The sequence below is a fragment of the Podarcis muralis genome, chromosome 9 (genome assembly GCF_964188315.1).
Source record: "Podarcis muralis chromosome 9, rPodMur119.hap1.1, whole genome shotgun sequence".
In the NCBI taxonomy this organism is placed as follows: domain Eukaryota; kingdom Metazoa; phylum Chordata; class Lepidosauria; order Squamata; family Lacertidae; genus Podarcis; species Podarcis muralis.
This window is the reverse complement of record NC_135663.1, coordinates 11,023,930-11,045,985: the sequence shown is the minus strand read 5'-3', so window position 1 is coordinate 11,045,985 and position 22,056 is coordinate 11,023,930. Positions and strand designations below refer to the sequence as shown.

Sequence of the window (22,056 nt, the reverse complement as noted above, 5' to 3'; positions counted from 1 at the left end):
TAAGTCTTCTTCCTCCTACTCACTAGGTCAGCATCTGCGCTTGGGAGCAACTTGCATTTATTTTTAACACCGTGTTTCCACTGGATTATCAGGTTCTTTCCTGCGTTAGCGTTAAGTTGTTTGGCATTGATTCAGACTGGGCTTTTAGAAGCTGGAATTCTGATAAATTGCTTTGAGCCAAATATGTAATGTAAGTTTTTGTGGTGTTTTTTTTTAAGGACACGTTTTAAAGTGGTTAGGATTTCTGAGTGCATTTCATGGGGGGCTGGGGGGGGGAACAGTGGGGGCCTGAGGCAAAAAAATACCAAATATGTCACCACAGAGAAATATATTTGAGTGTTTGTCAATCCTGGGTTTATTGCAGCGATATAAAATCATTTGTTTTGGAAACGGCACGCATGCAGAATATATCACAAGGGACTCTGGACTTTTCTGTTGAAACAAGGTACTTCAGCTTAGTTCTAGATACTGATTTTTTATTTTCCCAGTCAAAGGTCAACAGTCTCCTAACTAACTAATCTGAAGATATCGCATTTATTAACACTCTCTCAGTTCATTGCACTCGGAAACGGTGTCCTGTTAACACTGTGCTTACTGCTGCAAATGTCCCAATCATTGACAGGGCGTTTGCAAGGCTGTGCCTGCTGTAAAAGGGAAATTCTCTGCCCAAGGTGACTTTAAAATTCTGCAATAAAAAAGCTGCTCCTGGCCTGTGCACTTAAAAGTAGCACGCAAATTGCAAAAAGCTTTGCATGTTTTCAGTGGTACCAACTTGAAGGTAATTGTCTTGGGTGGGAATCCTGTACACATAAGAATATAAGATTAGCCCGGTGGATCAGGCCAATGGCTCATTTGGTCATAGAATCATAGAAAGGAGTCTCTGCTAAAGCATCCATGACAGATGGCCACTCAACCTCTGCTTAAAAACCTCCCAAGGGAGACCGTTCCACTGTCAAACAGCTCTTACTGTCCAAAAGCTCTTCCTGATGTTGAGTCAGAATCTCCTTTCTTGTAACTTGGAGCCATTGATTCTAGTCCTACCCTCCAGAGCAGGAGAAAACAAGCTTGCTCCATCTTCCATATGACAGCCCTTGAGATATTTGAAGATGACTATCATACCTCTTCTTTTCCAGGTTAAACATACTTAGCTCCTTCAGCTGTTCTTCATAAGGCTTGGTTCCCAGACCCTTGATCAACTTGGTCGCCCTCCTCTAGAGGAGGAGAAAACAAGCTTGCTCCATCTTCCATGTGACAGCCCTGTAGATATTTGAAGATGGTTATCCTATCTCCTCTCAGTCTCCTCTTTTCCAGGCTCAACCATTCCTCATAAGGCTTGGTTCCCCAGACCTTTGATCATTTTGGTTGCCCTCCTCTGCACACGTTCCTGCTTCTCAATATCCTTCTGAAATTGTGGCGCCCAGAACCGGGCACAGTACTTCAGAAGGATGCCAGCAACAGTTGTGTTTGGGTTTGAATTCCATTTCCACAGAATTCGGTTTGTGATACTACAAAATGCAGTGTAAGAAGTTCATAAAGCAAGAGAAAGACAAGTGAAAATCAATACAAAATATTTAACGCGATGGATGGGCTACCGCCCATCTTCAAACACAAATCCACAGACACATCGTTCAGGACCACCTGAATGAAACTCGTGCACGACAAGTGCAAGCAAATCGCTTCCCCAGAATATACTTCTACAGTGGGACCTCTGGTTGCGGACAGGATCCGTTCTGGAGGTCCGGTCGGATCCCCGGGTTTCCGCAACCTGAGGACCGCTTCTGTGCATGCATGCGTGGCGAAACCCGGTCAAATACTTCTGGGTTTACCGCTTTCAGATCCTGAAGTTTACATAACCAGAGGGTTACGTAACGGAAGCTACTACTGTATTAGGTACGTGTGGACAATCCAAGACCTAAACAAGAAAGATAGAAAGAGAATTCTAACTGGTTGCCTGGAGGAGATCTTGACTTGCCATTGTTGTATTGTATTGTGTTGTATTGTTTTTATTTACAAGCCTGCATTAGACACAGTGGACGCTGGGGTTGTGAACGTGATCTGTACGGGATGCACGTTTGCAACCTGCAGCGTTCGTAACCCGCAGCGTTGCATCTGCGCATGCGTGGGTTGCGATTTGGCGCTTCTGCACATGCCTAAAGCGTGATTTAGCGTTCCGTACTTCCAGGTTTCGGCGGGTCTGTAGCCTGAAAAAACGCAACCTGAAGCGTCTGTAACCCAAGGTATGACTGTACTGGAGAATGAATATGGGTGATTGGGAGCTAGTTAGCCAGCCAGCCGCCTTCTCCCCTTTGGCATAGCTGTTCTTGGAAGAAGCTCTCGCCTTGGCTCAAGGCCCAGGCAGGTTTCCTGTGTGCTGGCATCCGGACAGCGTGCAGGGATTGCCACCAGCATAACACACATACCACGGATTATCCTGGATTTCCGGGCCCCGCTGGTGCGGATCTAAGGAGCCTGGGCGGCAGGAAGGGCCAAGGGTCTCCGAGGCAGCTGTTAAAACTATGACCCCGAGGTGCAGGAGAGTTGCATCAGGATCCAATTGTTCATTTAAAAAAAATGGGGTAGCAGTTAACACAGAGGAGTGTTAGTACAGTCATACCTCGTGTTACAGATGCTTCAGGTTATGTCTTTTCAGGTTGTGTCCTGCGGCGACCCGGAAGTACCGGAAAGGGTTACTTCCGGGTTTCGCCGCATGCGCACAAGCGCCAGATTGAGCTGCGCACCTGCGCAGATACGGCGCTCTTTTCAGGTTGCGAATGGGCCTCCGGAATGGATCCTGTTCGCATTCAGAGGTACCACTGTACAGGAAAAAGAAGTGGGGTGCCCAGGCTGCGGAGCGGCCGGTCAGAACATCTCCCTCTCTTGGCTGTGTGTACCTCAGACACGTGTGCAAGCACCTATGGTCTGGAAGCCTCCTGTCTAGATTACTGCAGCGCCTTGTACATGGGGCTGCCTTTGAAAAGGTTTCAGAATCTGCAGCTGGTTCAGAGTCGGGCTGCAAGAGTGTCAGCTGACTGGGTGATTTGGGTGGAGGGGATGCACAATGAGTACGATTGGGGGCTTTTCACCCCTGGGCGATCCTGAAAACATTTTTTTTTCCTTTTTGCAGCTGCTGAGCCATCTGGTTTAGTGCAAACCCGGTTTTTGCTGAGAGCCAGATGGGGGCATTTGGAAATGCAAAAACGGTTTTGCAAAGTCCCGTTTCTGGATCTGTGCCACCTTTGCTATATGCTCAAGCTCATCCTTTAAGCAGCTTGAAACCCTTTTAACCTCCCCGCAGCCCAGACTGCACAAACCTGGTTATAGTTACGTAATCTTATGCAGGGTGAAATTCTGCTGTTCCTCAGGCTGGTGTGGTGGCTGCGTTCGTGTTGCCAAAGAACAGGAAATGCATAATAACCCCCTCCAAGAAAAGGGGGATAGCATGTGTGTGTGTGTGTGTGTGCATATTTATAAATAATTGCTATAATTTAAATAGAAATACAGTGGTACCTCGGGTTACATACGCTTCAGGTTACATACGCTCCAGGTTACAGACTCCGCTAACCCAGAAATAGTGCTTCAGGTTAAGAACTTTGCTTCAGGATAAGAACAGAAATCATGCTCCGGCGGCGCAGCGGCAGCAGGAGGCCCCATTAGCTAAAGTGGTGCTTCAGGTTAAGAACAGTTTCAGGTTAAGAACGGACCTCCGGAACGAATTAAGTACTTAACCCGAGGTACCACTGTACAATAGATTTCACCATAGCGGGGAAGGCTGTAGCTTGGGCCATAGATCAGTGGTAGAGCATCTATTCTGCCTGCCTGAAGTCTCAGCTTCAACCTCCAGCATCTCCCAAGTTGGGATGGGAATATCCCCTGCCTGAAACCACAGAGCCACAGTGTCGAGAATGCTAAGCTAAAAGGACCAAATGGTGTGGGTTGGATTAAGGCAGCTGGCCTACGTTCCTGTGTTGACCAAGTGACCTGTGTGGTTCAGCGTTAGAAACCTAATCAGGGAAATGGCTGGATGCTCTGTTAGCATTTCATGCCTCCGGTGCAGCAGATGTGATGGGTGTAATTCACATGCCCGTCTGGGTAGAGCGTGGGAACGGAGGACAGCCTCATCTCTATTGGCCTGTACTTTTGCTTTTACTCTGTCCTGTGTTCTCTCGGAGCTGGGGAGAGAGGATGCTATGATTCCTTTGTACAGACATAGCGTGTAAATAAATACGTAGTTTAGCTCTACGATGTTTCACGCTTCTTGCGGTGTTATGCTAGAAGATTAGTGTGCATGTATCATTTGATATCTGTTGCTGAAGCGCACTGGAGAAGAAGGGAAATGCCTTTTCCAGAGCTGCGCATACCGGAGGATGCTCGGAGTTCGGGGGCTGCAGGGGCACCATCAGGGCATTTTCCAACATGCCCATGATGATGGGAGCCAGCATTGGGTTCTACTTGTGGAATTCAATTACAGATGTTCACTTGCTTTTCTGCCAAGATCTGTATACCATACTTTTCCATGCATTATACCAGGGTTGTTTTTTTTACTGCAAAATAAAGAAAAAAATGGGGAGGGGTGTCGCCTTATACATGGGTGGTGCAGAGGGGACGGGCGATTGGTTGCACCCGCGAGCAGGATCTAGCGATTGGGTGGGTGAATGGTGTCTGCTGCAAGGCATGCTTTGGATTGGCTGCTGCTTCGGCAATTAGGCTTGCGTCGCTTGCGATTATTAGCATTTGCCTGTTGGGTGAGTGATATTCAGTTCGGCACCCCCACTGCCCAAATTTTCCTAACAACGGTGGGCGCCCCCAAAAAGCTCAACAACTCTGTGCCATCTCCCTCCATTTTCTTAAATTTGTGCCCCCCAAAATAGGGGGCGTCTTATAGACGGAAAAGTACGGTACTTGCTAATGGGTGGAGTGGGGTAGCAGTCCTCCTATAGCCTCTGAATGCTTTAATACAATTTGGAATATCACAACCGCCCGAATTAATATGCTATAAAAGAGAGACAGGTATAAAAACAGGTGCTATTAAAGAAACATATAACGAAAAGCAGGCAAACTTCCAGAGAAACAAATTCTGTTTGTGACATTCTGGAATAACAAGTTTCGGGACAGAATTCAACCTTAAACTTCTTTTGCCTTACTGTAATTATGTAGGATGTTTTCTAAGAGCATATATGTATGATTAGGCGTTGTTGTTTTTTTAAATGCTCCTATGGACCCATCTTCAAAAAAAACAAAATTTAACCATTATCTGCATTTCTTTTGGGTGTGTGTGAGCGAGAGAGACAGGATAGGGCTTGTTTAATTGCACATTTTAATTCTGGCGGTTTATTTTAATGTTTGGATGGGGGTTTTTTTATCGTGCATTTTAGTTAGGCTGCGTGTGGGTGGGTGTGCATTTTTCGTAATTGGTTTTATACTTGTAAATGGACGCCATTTTGGCCATTGGGCAGCACATCAGTTAATAATAGGTGCACAGCTGATGCATGTAATACTCCTGTGATCCACATCCAATGTCTTCTTCAACCTGTGCTCCTCCTCCTCCCTGCTGACATTGCGAGTCCTGCTCTGAGTAGACCCATTTGTAATAAATGGACTTGACTAACTTGTTTTCAGTGGGCTTGCTCTTGAGTGTGACTTAGTCAGACACAACCCTCCGTGTCATTTTGGTTTGCGATGGTATTCTGGGGTGCCATGTTCCAGGCACCAGGTTCCTATGGTGTTTGCCATGTTGAAAGGATCAGTTCTTTTAGCCTACACGTCGAAAAGTTCAGATAAGGAGATACAGGATGCATTGAGGTCTCCTGGGTCCCAGGCAGGAATTGTCCCACGCCCCAACTGGAGATGCCAGGGATCAAATCTGGAACCTTTTGCTTGCAAAACAGAGACTCTACCACTGAACTACAGCCATTTCCCAGAGGATCTGTGTGGATGGTACAGCAGAAAGCAGAGACGTTGGGACAAAGCCTGCCATGCTAACTCTCGCAACGTCCTTGAGGTTCCTTCTTCCTCCGCACTAGACCTGCTCAGGTGTAGCTGATGCCTGGGTGCAGCGGGTGGCGCTGTGGTCTAAACCACTGAGTCTCTTGGGCTTGCCGATCGGAAGGTTGGCTGTTCGAATCCCTGCAACGGGGTAAGCTCCCGTTGCTCTGTCCCAGCTCCTGCCAACCTAGCAGTTCGAAAGCACACCAGGGCAAGTAGATAAAGAGGTACCACTGCGATGGGAAGATAAACGGCGTTTATGTGCGCTCTGGTTTCCGTCACAGCGTCCCATTGCGCCAGAAGCGGTTTAGTCATGCTGGCTGCATAACCCGGAAAGCTGTCTGTGGACAAACGCCAGCTCCCTCGGCCTGAAAAGCGAGATGAGCGCTGCAACCCCATAGTCACCTTTGACTAGACTTAACCGTCCAGGGGTCCTTTACCTTTTTACGTTTGTTGTTGTTGTTCAGTCGTTTAGTCATGTCCGACTCTTCGTGACCCCATGGACCAGAGCACGCCCGGCCCTCCTGTCTTCCACTGCCTCCCGCAGTTTGGTCAAAATCATGTTGGTAGCTACGAGAACACTGTCCAAACATCTCGTCCTCTGTCATCCCCTTCTCCTTGTGCCCTCCATCTTTCCCAACACCAGGGTCTTTTCCAGGGAGTCATCTCTTCTCCTGAGGTGGCCAAAGTCTTGGAGCCTCAGCTTCAGGATCTGTCCTTCCAGTGAGCACTCAGGGCTGATTTCCTTCAGAATGGATTGGTTTGATCTTCTTGCAGTCCATGGGACTCTCAAGAGTCTCCTCCAGCACCATATTTTTTATTTTTATTTTACCTTTACCTGCAGTTAACCTTTCCTGTGTTGAAAGGGAACCATTTCCCCTTCCTCATTTATCCCTTCCTCTGACCAGGCAGGAGGTCTCCCCAAACATGTGGCTGAACCAACATTGGCATCTCAAATGTTGACCTTCGTGAAACCTGCCTACATGTTTATGTGGATGGCGTCTGGTCCAAAAACCAGTACTTCTAAGGACAGGGTGTGCTGACCATTGTTCTCTAGCACAAACCATGCGATTCCCTTAACATTATCTCATGGTTTGCGGGGGGTATGCAGTTGACATTACACTCTGTCCTAAGCACTTACTTTGGACCAGGCTGTAAACTGGCTTGGAGGTTGCTTTGCAGGGGTTGATATCCTGTGTTCTTTAATTGTTCATTTCCTCGCCTCCATTCATGAGCTAAGGACAGTGCAGCACACCTTGTTTAGGTCACAGTCCCTGGCTGAAAGCAGTCAATACCAGAATCCACAGAGCTCTGCGTTGTATCCAGCGCCGCTGTTCTGTTGGGGCAGAAAACTTCCACTTGTGCAACTCTGGGTTGTTAAACCACTCTGGGAATTGTTCTTTTTATTATTATGTTTATGTATTGATAATTTGAAGATGTACAGAAATACATACCCATTACAAAGCATCTTTTTTTTATAACATACGGAGATAAAACAGCTACTTAATCTTAAAAAAACGGAACAAAGTCAGAAGGAAGAAAATACAAGAAAAGGAGAAATCTAAGGAAGGAGAAAGCCAGAGAAAAGAAAGAAAGAAAAAACTAAAGAAACAGTAAAATAAAAGGACACTCTGCAGCTACATATGCTACTCCTTCTTTAAGATCCAGCCATTCTGTCTTCTATAAACCAGTATTTTTTAAAATCTTCAAATCCAGGTGTTACAAGTCCTTTTTTCCCTTTCACGCAAAAAGTCCGTAAGAAATTCTTTGGGCACAAACAGAACCGGGACCATGTTAGTAGTGGGAGCAACTTGCATTCATAGGCTTGAAACTCCGCTCCTCCCGCAGCGCTGTGTAATTTCAGGAAGCGTGGGTGTAAACGGTGTAAAGGACTCAAATTTTCCACTCCCCGCGTCGTCGCAAACCCTGAGAGTCTCCTCCGCCCTGGCCGTAACTTTCCAGTTGAAACGTTTTGGTGGTTCTTCAGCTAGAGGAGAACTTCTCCCGAAGCACCTAGTCCTTCCTCCCAAGTCAAGAGTTCAGGCAGGACAGCTGCCCTCCCAAGCGCTGCAGCCTGGTTCCTGTAGAACTACAACTCCCATCAGCTCCCTGGGTTTCCCCCCTTTATTGGGGCATTGAGCATGGTGTGCCCAATGGGCCTGTCTCTCTGTACAGTCATACCTCTTGTTACGTTTGCTTCATGATACGTTTTTTCAGGTTGCAACCCGGAAGTACCGGAAAGGGTTACTTCCGGGTTTTGCCACTCGCGCATGCGCAGCTGCACGAAATGACATCACGCGCATGCGCAGGAATGGTGAATCACGACCCGTGCGTGCACAGACATGGGTTGCTTTCCTTTCAGGTTGCAAACGGGGCTCCTGTACTGGCCCCCTTCCTTCTTGTCAAGGAGGTTATGCCCACCCATTATTTTCCTTCTCCCTTTGGACCCGATTTATACAACCACGCAGAAGGAAGGCACAGACCCTTTGCTCTTGTCATGGCTTCCATGCCAACTGCAAAGCATGGGCCCAGTTCATACTGCTGGTTTTGAACTATAAAGCCTTAAATACCGCATTTTTCGCCCCATAGGGCGCACCTGACCATAGGGCGCACCTAGTTTTCAGAGGGGGAAATCAAGGGAAAAAATATGATTCCCCCCCCCCCCCCAGCTCTGGGAGCAGCGGACTGGCTGCAGGCAGCCTGTGCCCTTCTCCCAGACCTTCTTCCTGGTTTTGCGGGAGGTGGGTGAATTCCCCCACCGTCCGCAGAAGCCGTGCACTCTTTAAAGGGGCTGCGTGGCTTCTGCTGGCTTTTCTAGGAGGTGGGGGGATTCCCTCACCTCTCGCAGAAGCCGCACGCTCTTTAAAGGGTGCGTGGCTCCTGTGGGCTTTTCTACGATGTGGGAGAAGGGACTGATGCAGCCAGTCAGTCCCTTCTCCCTCCTGGGGAAAAGCCCGCAAGAGCGCACGGAGCTTGTGTGCGGCTCTCGGGGGCTTTTCCCGCCTGCCTCCCCCCTGCATTCGCTCCATAGGACGCACACAAATTTTCCCTTGCTTTTTAGGAGGGAAAAAGTGTGTCCTATAGAGCGAAAAATACGGTAGTTCAGGACCACAATACTTCCCACCTCTCTGCATAGGAACCAACTATGCGATTGTCGCCTGAGGCCCTTTTTCGTGTGCTGCTTCCATGTGAAGTCCAGAGGGCGGCAACATGAGAAAGGGCCTTTTCTGTGGTGGCTCCCCGTTTGTGGAATGCTCTCCCCAGGGAGGCCCTCCTGGCGCCTTCATCATACACCTTTAGGTGTTTTCATTTTGCATTTCTCTCTTGTGAACCACCCTGTGATCTTCGTACGAAGGGTAGGTATACAGATTTAACAAATTAAACAATCAAATAAATACCCACCTATCCTAAATGGGGGACGCGGGTGGCGCTGTGGGTTAAACCACAGAGCCTAGGACTTGCCAATCAGAAGGTCGAATCCCCGTGACGGGGTGAGCTCCTGTTGCTCGGTGCCTGCTCCTGCCAACCTAGCAGTTCAAAAGCACATCAAAGTGCAAGTAGATAAATAGGTACCGCTCCGGCGGGAAGGTAAACAGTGTTTCCGTGCGCTGCTCTGGTTTGCCAGAAGCGGCTTAGTCATGCTGGCCACATGACCCGGAAGCTGTACGCCGGCTCCCTCGGCCAATAAAGCGAGATGAGCGCCGCAACCCCAGAGTCGGCCACGACTGGACCTAATGGTCAGTGGTCCCTTTACCTTTATCCTAAATGGGTGGTTGAGGTAGTGACTTTTTTAAGGAAAGTCATAACGCAGTGACTCGCAGCAGGGTTTACGAGTGGTGGCTGTTGTGGCTAATATCACAGTGGTACAGCTAAGGCATAATAATAATTTCAGGGCCAAGCAGTCATGCAGTTACAGCGGCAGGTTCCCCTTTTGCAATTCAGGAAGGTGTTTTAAAGGTAAAGGGACCCCTGACCATTAGGTCCAGTCGTGGCCGACTCTGGGGTTGTGGCACTCATATCACTTTACAGGCCGAGGGAGCCGGTGTACAGCTTCCGGGTTATGTGGCCAGCATGACTAAGCCGCTTCTGGCGAACCAGAGCAGCGCACGGAAACGCTGTTTACCTTCCCGCTGGTGTGGTACCTATTTATCTACTTGCACTTGACATGCTTTCAAACTGCTAGGTTGGCAGGAGCAGGGACTGAGCAACGGGAGCTCACCCCGTCGTGGGGATCCGAACTGCCGACCTTCTGATCGGCAAGCCCTAGGCTCCGTGCTTTAACCCACAGCACCACCCGCATCCCTGGAAGGTATTTTAGAAACCAGCTAAAGAAGAATATAACTGGTGCATCAGGTTTGGGGTCCGTTGTAATGGAGGTGGAAACCTGAGCTGTCTCAGAGGTGGCTGCGGAATTGGGAATCTCTCCAAAGGGCATCGCACTCTGGGACAAGGAGTCCTTGAGACATGTGCCAAGGAATTACTTTCGTAACAATAGCGGTTGTTCTTTCAAAGAAAAGCCCAGCCATATAAATTACCTGCTGCTTAACTGCAGTTTCTTTGGGACACCCGAAGCTGATCCAAACTCTCGTTTTCTCCTCCTTTCTTCTGTTGACGCAGCCAGATCTTTTCTCAGTCCCGGCTCAGAAGGGAAGCTCCTCCGGTTACCCCAGATAAATAGCAATAATGGAAGCTTTTGGACCGAAATTAATGCAAGCCAGGAGGTCACGGCCTTGCCGTCAGATGAGATTTATGGAAAAGCTGGCTGGCTGCTCTGTCCCTCTGCGGGTTTTCATGGGAGCACTGTTTCTTTTTTTTACAAAAAAACCTGTAAATGCATTTTCTCAAGATTGCACATCTCTTGTCTTTAATGAACTTAACATGAAAACAAGTGTCAGCAAGCCTACCCAGATACATAATTTTGTTATCTTTCTTAGTTTCAAAAGGCTTGCTGATTTTTTCCGTGTTTCACTGATAATTATCTTACATAGACTTGTTTCTTTAAAACGAGCTTTTTAACTGTGTCTTATAGATAATTTTATTAAAGCACACTGCTTAGAGAGTTTCACGACTTAGTGGGCTGTAAATATTTTGAAATGAAAAAATGGCATTTTGATTTTGGGGACGCTCCAACCAAATACTGTGAAAGAGCATTATTATTATTATTATTATTATTATTATTATTATTATTATTATTATTATAATATTTTCTTTCTTCTTTATTTCTATCAAACTTTTACATCCCCCCCTCCAATTTGGACCACATGGGTGACTAATGACCAGAATAAACAAAAGGGCCATGCAAGATTTAAGACAAAAGTCACAAAAAGTGCAATAAGAACCTACTAGCAATCAAACTGCACCCAGAAAATAATATTTCCTGGGCAAATGAAAAGGTCTTGGGCCTCCTCTTAAACATTGCTGCAGTGGGGAGAAGACCAGATTCTGCAGGAGCAGGGAGCTTCCATAGGTGAGCTGGTGCCATTGAGAACTCCCTTCCAAAGCAATTTAAGCCCCTTGATTTTGAAGGGTGAATTGGGCAGGAGCATAACTCCCCCCCCCCCCCACAGCGGTGTTTGAAAGAGCCAGGCATCAGTATTTTGACTTGTAAAAGCAGCACTTGAAGTGCAGTGGAGTTCAGCTCTGTCACCCTCCACAATTTGTGATCCTGTCCAGTTTCAAACCCTTAACCTTCCAGGGATATAATAGACAACACCTGAAAGTCTTGTGAGAATCTCTGCATGAATGGTTTGCTGTTTTTTCCATTCTGTGCTGGAGTTCTGTCATGTCTGAAGTGGCCTCTTGGGCAGCCTTCATATTCTGTTATGATGGGGGTTTTTCCCACCTTCTTTGTACGTGTGCTGGGAGCAATTTGATGTTCTCATTGGTGTTTTGTGCTGTCTCCCCCCCCCCCCCCCGCTCTCTACAGGATGCGGGCATTTCTCCAACCCAGCGGGACGAAGTGGTTCAGTGGATGGTCAAACTCAAGTTCCAGTTCCACCTTTACCCAGAAACGTTGGCCCTGGCTGTCAGTCTCTTGGACAGGTTTTTAGCTGCCGTGAAGGTAAATATTTGACCATCGGGATCTTGGGAACGATCTGTTCAACCTAACCCGGCCGTTTTCAAAAAGCAATTTTGTTTTTTCCTTCTTCCATCTCCCGGACTTGGCCCCTGTGAGATCTTTTCATGCAGCTGTTTTCCTTCTGCTCAAAGATCAAATCCTTGATCTCCGTGCCCTCAGCCCTGTCTCCTATGTGGGCAAGCTGAAGCAAAAAATAAAAATAAAAAACCAGTTTGTGTGTAAAGCAGCCTTTCTCAGCCTTGGGTCCCCAGATGTTTTTGGCCTACAACTCCCATCATCCCTGACCTGTGAGCTAGGGATCATGGGAGTTGTAGGTCAGAAACATCTGGGGACCCAAGGTTGAGAACCAGTGGAATGAAGAAGTTTGTTTTATTTCAAGCATTTAGCAATCAGGCCTTTTTTATGTCTGCAACATAAAACCAATAAACATTATCGGCTATCACAGAGTTAGACCTGCAGTGGGCAACATCTGTCCTAATTAGAACATAGAATTGTAGATTTGGCTGGGACCCCAAGGATAATCTAATCCAACCGCTTATAATGTAGGGATCTCAACTGAAGCATCCATGACAGATGGCCACCCAACCTCTGCTTAAAAACCCCCAAGGAAGGAGAGTCCGCCACCTCCCAAGGGAGACTGTTCCACTGTCCAACAGCTCTTACAGTCAGAAAGCTTTTCCTGGTGTTTAGTCGAAATCTCCTTTCTTGTAACTGGAAGCCATTGGTTTGAGTCCTACCCTCCAGAGTAGGAGAAAAGAGGCTTGCCCCATCTTCCATGTGGCAGGCCTTGAGATATTTGAAGATGGCTCTCATATCTCATCTCAGTCTCCTCTTCTCCAGGCTAAACATGCCCAGCTCCCTCAACCGTTCCTCATAAGGCTTGGTTCCCAGACCCTTGATCATCTTGGTCGCCCTCCTCTGCACATGTTCTAGCTTGTCAATATCCTTCTTAGATTGTGGCACCTAGAACTGGACCTGCCCTTGGGAGCATTAGAAAACAAGCTTGTTCCGTCTTCCATGTGACAGCCCTTGAGATATTTGAAGATGGCTATCCTATCTCCTCTCGGTCTCCTCTTTTCCAGGCTAAACATACCCAGCTCCCTCAACTGTTCCTTTACCAACTGCACTGGCTCCCGATGGAGTTACAGGGTCAGGTTTAAGGTGCTGGTTTTGACCTTTAAAGCCCTATGTGGCCTAGGACCCACGTACCTACGGGACCCCCACGGAGGACTTTCAGGTCCACAAATGACAACATTTTGGAGGTCCCAAGTCACACGGTGGTTAGATTGGTCTCAACTAGGGCCGTGGCCTTTTCAGTACTGGCCCCGACTTGGTGGAACGCTCTGTCACAAGAGACTAGGGCCCTGCGGAACTTGACATCTTTCCGCAGGGCCTGCAAGACAGAGCTGTTCCACCTGGCCTTTGGTTTGGACTCAGTCTGACCCTTACGTTTCCCTCCCCTTAGGGTTTTGATCTATGGGCTATTATTAAAACGAGGCTGCATTTTAAATTGTATTTTTAACCTGTATTTTAAATTGTTTCCCCCATTATTATTTTATTGTAATTTTACTGGTGTTAGCGGCCCTGAGCCCAGCTCTGACCGGGGAGGGTGGGGTATAAATAAAAATTTATTCTTCTTCTTATTATTATTATTAGGCTTGGTTCCCAGACCCTTGATCATCTTGGTCACCCTCCTCTACACATGTTCTAGCTTGTCAATATCCTTCTTAGATTGTGGCACCTAGAACTGGACCTGCCCTCTAGAGCAGGAGAAAACAAGCTTGCTCCATCTTCTACCGTATTTTTCGCCCTATAGGACACACTTTTTCCCCTCCAAAAATGAAGGGGAAATGTGTGTGCGTCCTATGGGGCGAATGCAGGCTTTCGCTGAAGCCTGGAGAGCGAGAGGGGTCGGTGCGCAACGACCCCTCTCGCTCTCCAGGCTTCGCGGACCTCTCCGCAAGCAGCGGGAGCGCTCCCGCTGCTTGCGGAGAGTTGCCTGCATGCCGAAGCCTGCGCGTGCTGAGATCAGCGCGTCCAGGCTTCGCGGACCTCCCCGCAAGCCGTGGGAGCCAGCGCTGGGCTCCCACGGCTTGCAGAGAGCTGCCTGTTTGGGGGCTGGGGTCGGGGGAAGCTCGGGCCTCCCCTGCCCCAGCCCCGCGCCTGGGGGGGAAAGAATTTTTTCCTCTTTATTTCCCCCCCAAAAAACTAGGTGCGCCTTATGGGACGGTGCGTCCTATAGGGCGAAAAATACGGTATTTGACAACCCTTTAGATATATGAAGATGGTTATCCTATCTCCTCTCAGTCTCCTCTTTTCCATTCCTCATAAGGCTTGGTTCCCCAGACCCTTGATCATCTTGGTCGCCCTCCTCTGCACATGTTCTAGCTTGTCAATATCCTTCTTAGATTCTAGCACCTAGAACTGGACCTGCGTTCCGGAGCAGGAGAAAACAAGCTTGCTCCATCTTGCATCTCATATCCCTTGAGATATTTAAAGGTGGCTAACATACCTCCTCTCAATCTCCTCTAACAGCTAGCCTTACGGTCAGCAAGCTCCCTTATACCGAGTCAGACCATCAGCTCAGTATTCTTGGCACAGAGTGGCAAGCTGCTCCTCAGTTCCAGGCAGGGATGCTGCTGGGCATTGAACCGGGCGCCTTCTGCTTGCCAGGCAGGCATCCTGCCATTGAACCACAGCCTCTGCCCCTGCTGCTCTTGCCAGCTGGCCCTCTGGAGACACCGCTCCTTAGCTCTTCCTCTCCTCTCTCTCCTAGGCCCGTCCAAAGTACTTGAACTGTATTGCAATCAGCTGCTTCTTCCTCGCTGCCAAGACCATTGAGGAAGATGAGGTAAGTGCTTTCCCCCTTGGGGGGGGCAGGGGGGCTAGAGCCGCCGCGTTTTTCATTGCGCCACCCGCTTCGGAAAGCTGTCGTAACAGGCTTGCGGTCAGGGCTGCCTTGCCAAAGCAGTAGTGAGAACGCTGTGGCTTTGATTGTTGTGGGCACCCTGTGGGTATAAGGATGGGGTGGCAGGTGCCTCTGCTGCCTGCGCCCCGTGGGGTTGTGTGGGGTTGGCACCCTGAGCCACCTGGCAGATAAAGGTTGAAGCACCCGCTATTTCTTGTGCTCCCCTTGCTCCTGAATTTGATAAAAGACACACACACACACACACACACACACACACAAGCGTGTCTTTGTTTCCTCCAACGCTTAGTAACGATAGTCTTAAGGCAAAAGTCATAGTATTGTAGAGCTGGAAGGGAGGTAATAATAATAATAATAATAATAATAATAATAATAATAATATTTATTTATTTATTTATTTGTTTGTTTGTTTGTTTGTTTGTTTGTTTGCTGGCTCCCAACAGAAAATTAACATTATTAAATAGTGGGTGGACATAGCAGAGATTTCTCCAAATAGTTCTTTATAAGTAAGCTGGAACTGAACTGAACTGAACAGCTCAGCCGGCCTGCTTTTATAGGCAGCCGGCTGTCAACATTGTAACAACAACAACCCAGGGTTTCGCGTGTAAATTCACTGACATGGACCTGAGTGAAAACTATATACACAATACCCCTGGTGGCCAGGGTGAGAACTTCAATAAATAACAAAAAGCACAATAAAACATCAAACATTAACAACTTCCCTAAACAGGGCTGCCTTCAGATGTCTTCTAAAAGCCAGATAGTTGTTTATTTCATTGACATCTGATGGGAGGGAGTTCCACAGGGCAGGTGCCACCACCGAGAAGGCCCTCTGCCTGATTCCCTGTAACCTCACTTCTCGCAATGAGGGAACCACCAGAAGGTCCTCAGAGCTGGACCTCAGTGTCCTGGCAGAACGATGGGGGTGGAGACGCTCCTTCAGGTATACTGGGCCGAGGCCGTTTAGGGCTTTAAAGGTCAACACCAACACTTTGAATTGTGCTCGGAAACGTCCAGCCCCCTGAAATGCAGGAATATTTCACTGAATTTGGGACTTTTACCCATGACCTTGAGATTCAAGAGCCTCATGCTCTACCGACTACCAGGAAAACGGAATGGCTGCCAGCAAAACGGTTTTTGGGGAACGGGCCTTTTCTGCGATAGCTCCCCACTTGCGGAATGCTTCTCTCAGAGATGCTCACCTGGAGCCATCATTACATATCTTTAGGCAAAGACATTCCTCTTTACCCAGGCCTTTCGCTATTAAATAATCTATGGCCTCTTAAAGCTGGGGCTTTACTCCCCCCCCCCCCCCCCGAAACATTTTATTGGTTTTCCACATTTATGACAAAAAAGACATTACAAAATACACAACAAAGAAAAAAAACACTTTACAATACAGTAAACTAAACACAAAAAAGAATTATTTCTTCAGATATCTAATTCTCATAACATTAATAACTGACTTCCTCGCATCCTAACTGAATTTCAGTTTTCCAAATCCATATTTCTAATAATATTGACTCCTAACATTTACTAAGCTCTTCTCCTTTATTAATATTCTAATCCTTAATATTTACTAACACACATTCTTATTCTACCCCTAAGCCTATTTATTACTTCCAAGAGTTTTCTAATCATCTTATCTTGCAGTATTTAGCTAAATATTCTTTAAATTTCTTCCAATCCTCTTGTGTCTCTTCTTCTTTCTGGTTGCGAATTCTTCCAGTCAGGTCGGCCAGCTCCAAAAAAATCCATCGTGTCCATTAGTATGCTTTTTACTGCGTTTTTGTTTTTACGCTGTGCAAAATGTGTTCTTAATATTGTACACTGCCCTGGGATCTTTAAAAGGGTGGGACATAAACCGAAATCATCGTCCTCCAGCAATCCATGCAACAGTTGGGTGATGATTGCTCTTCCCAGATCACCCAGTCTGCTTCTTGACTGAGCACAGGTTTGGACCTGCGGCTTCAGCCTGCCTCATAGCAACTGTTTTCTTTCTGCTCTGACTTTTGCAGAAGGTTCCGTTACTGAAGGTCTTGGCCAGGGACAGCTTTTGTGGCTGTTCCCCAGCGGAGATTCGCAGGATGGAGAAGATCATTCTGGACAAGTTGAACTGGGATTTGCACATAGCCACACCCCTGGACTTCCTCCATATTGTAAGCACAGCAATCAAAGGCCTTTTGCGGTGGGGGGAAAGAGAAAAGAGTGGGAAGCTTTCGGGGGTGTTGGGTGGGAAAAGGGACAACTCTATCCAGCGTGCAGGAACTGGGGAGGTATATTCCTTTATGCCAGGCCACTCTTTCAAGTGTTGTTCTTTCCAAGACAAGCCTTTGGGATGGAGCGAATCAGAATTAAAACTTGAATTGCATCAGTAGTCGGGGGCCATCTCTGTGTGTTTCCCACAGTGCCACCATGTGCAAATGCGTCACAGAATTCGCTGTCATTTTTAAAGGCTTTCTAATTCTGAAGGCTTTGAAGCCGGGTGACAAAATGAAGGTTTGTCTGGGAAGATTTGCTGACATCCGATGCAGGTGGCACTGTGGTCTAAACCACTGAGCCTCTTGGCCTTGCCCATCAGAAGGTCGGCGGTTCGAATCCCTGTGATGGGGTGAGCTCCTGTTGCTCTGTCCCAGCTCCTGCCAACCTAGCAGTTTTAAAGGACACTGGCGCAAGTAGATAAATAGGTACTGCTGTGGCGGGAAGGTAAATGGCGTTTTTGTGCGCTCTGGTTTCCGTTACGGTGTCCCGTTGCGCCAGAAGCAGTTTACTCATGCTGGCCACATAACCCGGAAAGCTGTCTGTGGACAAATGCCAACTACCTCGGCCTGAAGTGAGATGAGTGCCGCAACCCCATAGTCGCCTTTGACTGGACTTAACCATCCGGGGTCCTTTACCTAGAGAGGTGGTGAGATCTTGGTCACTGGATGAACACTGAGGATGTTCTAACTCTGGATTTCCAGAAGAATGCCCTTCAAATTGGTTTCAAAGCTGTTTAACCCCAGCCACCGAGCCCTGCGAGTTACCGGTGTGCGTGGCTTTAAAATAGCATTAGACAAATTGGTGGAGGAGACGGCTATCCATGCTGTTGTGCTCAAATCCTGCTTGCAGGTTTTCCGTAGGAATCTGGTTGGCCATGGTGAGAACAGGATGTTTTTAGGCTCTTTAATAATAATGATGATGATGATTTATTTATACCATGCCCATCTGGCTGGGTTTCCCCAGCCACTCTGGGCAGCTTCCAACAGAATATTAAAATACAATAACCTATTAAACATTAAAAGCTTCCCTAAACAGGGCTGCCTTCAGATGTCTTCTAAAAGTCTGGTAGTTGTTCTCTTTGACATCTGGTGGGAGGGCATTCCACAGGGCGGGTGCCACTACCAAGAAGGCCCTCTGCCTGGTTCCCTGTAGCTTTGCTTCTCGCAATGAGGGAACCGCCAGAAGGCCCTCAGAGCTGGACCTCTGCGTCCGGGCAGAACGATGGGGGTGGGGATGCTCCTTCAGGTATGTTGGCACTTTTGTGTGTTGGCGCTAGTAATCTCTAGCAGGGAACTAGCACTGCCTTCCTCCAACTGCCTTTCCTCTGGTTTTAAGCTGAATTGGTGCCCTCAGGGCAGCCGTTCCTTAAGCCGTCTTAGTCATGCTGCCCTTTCTCTCCCAAGTTCCACGCGCTGGCCTTATCCGCCCGGCCTCAACTGCTGACCACCTTGCCCAAGATGAACCCGTCTCAGCATGTGGCTCTTCTCACCAAGCAGCTGCTCCACTGCCTGGCCTGCTACCAGCTGCTCCAGTTCAAGGGGTCCATGCTGGCCTTGGCCATCGTCAGCCTGGAAGTGGAGAAACTCATCCCTGACTGGCTCGCCCTCATCATCGAGCTGCTCCAGAAGGCACAGGTAGGCTTGGCGCAATGAGAGAGCAAGAGCCCTGAGGCCTCGTTGAGAATGACAAGCCTTGCCTTTTTTTTTTTCTTTCTTTCTTTCTTTCTTTCTTTCTTTCTTTCTTTCTTTCTTTCTTTCTTTCTTTCTTATTAAATAAATTTTATTGACATATAAAGCATATACATTTACACAATTACACAATACACGTACATAACACACTAGCTTATATTCATAACATAAAACATACCTACATTACTCTATATAATACCTACCTATACTGTACATATCTACACACCTACCCCACCCGGGGGACGCGGGTGGCGCTGTGGGTTAAACCACAGAGCCTAGGACTTGCCGATCAGAAGGTCGGCAGTTTGAATCCCTGCGACGGGGTGAGCTCCCGTTGCTCGGTCCCTGCTCCTGCCAACCTAGCAGTTCGAAAGCACATCAAAGTGCAAGTGGATAAATAGGTACCGCTCCGGCGGGAAGGTAAACGGCGTTTCCGTGCGCTGCTCTGGTTCGCCAGAAGCGGCTTAGTCATGCTGGCCACATGACCCGGAAGCTGTACCTCAGAAGCTCTCTCGGCCAATAAAGCGAGATGAGTGCTGCAACCCCAGAGTCGTCCACGACTGGACCTAATGGTCAGGGGTCCCTTTACCTTTACCCCACACGCACACCTTCATGTGATTTGACTTCCAGCCGTTCTTGTTACGCTACTTTATTTTTCTAACTAGCTTAAACGCATTTCATTACTTCTTTCATCTCTTCTATCTTAACTTTACTCTCCTTTCACTCTAATCATTTTCTGGTTTCACTCAATATCAGTCAGAAATTCTACTTTTTCCACATAAATTTTGATATATTCCTTAAAGATGGCCCACTCCTTATTCACTTTTTGTACCATATCTCCTCTTATCCTCCCTGTTAGTTCGGCAATATGGAAGTATTCCATCATTTTAGATAAGCAGTCTGTTTTAGTTGGGACGCTGCTGCTTTTCCAATTTTTGGCAATCAATAACAGAGCATTCCATCAGGCCGGAGCCAGTGTTGAGAAGGCCCTGGCCCTGGTTGAGGCTAATCTGACTTCCCCAGGGCCCGGGACCTTTAGGGTGTTACTAGTTATGGACCTTAAGGTCCTCCACGGGGCATACTGGGAGAGGCGGTCCCGTAGGTACAAGGGTCCTAGGCCGTGAACTGTTGGGCACATAGGCGGTGCGCATCACACATGAATAACTGCACAGGAATACAGCTTGGCTGTTTGCATGCGCAGGAGCAGAGCTTTTCGGAGCTTGTGATTGGTTGGAGATGAAAGCTTTTGGCGCATTGGCTGGCGGACCCTGCAAAGCCAGTGGCTCGATTCCCCGATGCAAGCTGGCAAGTGGATGACTCTTCTCTTTGCTTCTTCCTCTCCTCTCTGAATCCAGATGGACAGCTCCCAGCTCATCCACTGCCGGGAGCTTGTAGCACAGCACCTTTCCAGCTTGCAGCCGTCTCCGCCACCCAACTCGGTCTACGTCTACACCCCCCTCAAGCACAACCTGGTGACCTGCCACGCCGGACCGGGCTTCCGATTCCACCCAGGCTCCAAGGACAAGCCAGAAGTGCCAGTCAAGACCTCCGCTGCGCTCTCTCGGCGGCGGCGGCCGGCCCCCGGCAGGTGCAAGCAGCCGACAGCCAAGCGCAAAGTGGAGGAGATGGAGGTGGATGACTTCTACGACGGGATCAAGCGCCTGTACAACGAGGAGAATGCTCCCGAGGCCGTAGCAGCCCTAGAGGGCAAGGCCGCCTCCGCCTGCGGGGCCGACGCGTCGCGGCAAGCAGCGTCCGCGTCGCCCTGCCCTCCCTTGCAGCCTGTTTCCGTTATGTAGCTAGCTGCGCATCTGCACGGCACAGCCTCTGGCGGAAAGGGGGTACTTCGGGCAGCAGTACGGCTACCGCACTGACAGGAGCGAAGGCCGTACCTTTCAGGGCCGAAGCAGAAGGGAGCTTAAGTTATCCTTTAAAATAAGATTCCACCCTCTCCCCACCCTATCCTGTCCTTGTGTGGCTAATTATAGTTCAACTATGATTTAAGTACTTAAAAAAAAAAAAAACCAACCACAAAAAGTATAAAAAAACCTTTTAAAAATGACCCAAAAAGCAAACAAAAAAAGTAGCAGAAAATTGTTTCTTTCTAGCGTCCTCCATTCCACTGTTTTATTAAATCTGCTGTTTTGTGTGTTGTAATTCCATCCACTGTGTTGGAGGTTTCACACGGAGCGTGCAAAAAAAATCCTTTCCAAAGTTCTAGCTTTGCAGCCTCTCGTTCTGAGTTAGTTTCATTCTGAGAGCGCCCTCTTCACCTAATCCTCTTTTTTTAGCTTTCTGGATGTCTTATGTGTGACTTCCTGTATTTTTGCACTTTTACTTGGGCAGCCTTTCTTTTTATCCCCCCTCCGCAAACAAGACAGGAAACTCCTCCTCATCCGTCTCTCTTGTGTTGTTTTTTTTTTTTGTCATTTAGCACTTTGGTGTTTTAAATGTGATATCTAAAATTAGGTCTGCATTTAAAATCGGGGGGTGGAGAAAGGGGGAGGGGGAGGAGAGGGTGCTTGTGAACTGTCCTGCATTAAATAAAATTTAAACCCAGATCTTCGCAATGGGAGATTGCGTTCGGACAGTTGTATTTTGCTTTGGATAGTTCAATTCGCAGGCAGATGAATGAGCATCTTAAATTTTACACAAGAGCGGAAGCAATCTTTCTGGCTGCCATTAGATTGACCAAAGCAAACACTTCAATGGGCTTTTACACAAGCGCGCACACGTATACATACACAAGTTGAATGAAATTTGCATCAAATGCAAAATGTAATTTAACGGGGAGGGAAAAAAACCTTTGGTGATGTTGGCACTGCTGTTTGTCTGCGCTGGGGCAGTTTAGTAATTGTGAGTTTTCACTTGTAATATGTAAAATGATCAGCACAGAGTTCTCTCCCCCCACTCTCCCACCTCCCCAACTTTTATGTTAATGTAACTTTTCAGCCTTGAAGGAGGAGCAAAGAAAACCTCGAAAGAGTGTACTTGAGCTTCTCGTAAGGATCTCGATTTTAAAGCTCCCTTTACAGCCCCCTTGGAAGGTATTGCGTTCAGCGGTCATACTGGGAAACGTCTTCTGGTAGCAATAAAAAAACAAAACATGTTGTCCTTCA

General features: G+C 47.8%; 1 protein-coding gene across 4 annotated transcripts in view; it reads left to right on the top strand.

The window, feature by feature from the left end:
• The window catches only part of CCNI (cyclin I), a 57,410-nt gene extending 35,354 nt beyond the window's left edge, over positions 1-22,056 (top strand). For all 4 annotated transcript variants that reach the window (XM_028743925.2, XM_028743924.2, XM_077933763.1 and 1 more), the window contains 5 exons: positions 11,909-12,043; positions 14,838-14,912; positions 17,006-17,146; positions 18,653-18,883; positions 20,293-22,056. In XM_028743925.2, the coding sequence (XP_028599758.2) occupies positions 11,954-12,043; positions 14,838-14,912; positions 17,006-17,146; positions 18,653-18,883; positions 20,293-20,736 (981 nt within the window). In that variant the 5' untranslated portion in view covers positions 11,909-11,953 and the 3' untranslated portion in view covers positions 20,737-22,056. The remainder of the gene's footprint in view (positions 1-11,908; positions 12,044-14,837; positions 14,913-17,005; positions 17,147-18,652; positions 18,884-20,292) is intronic.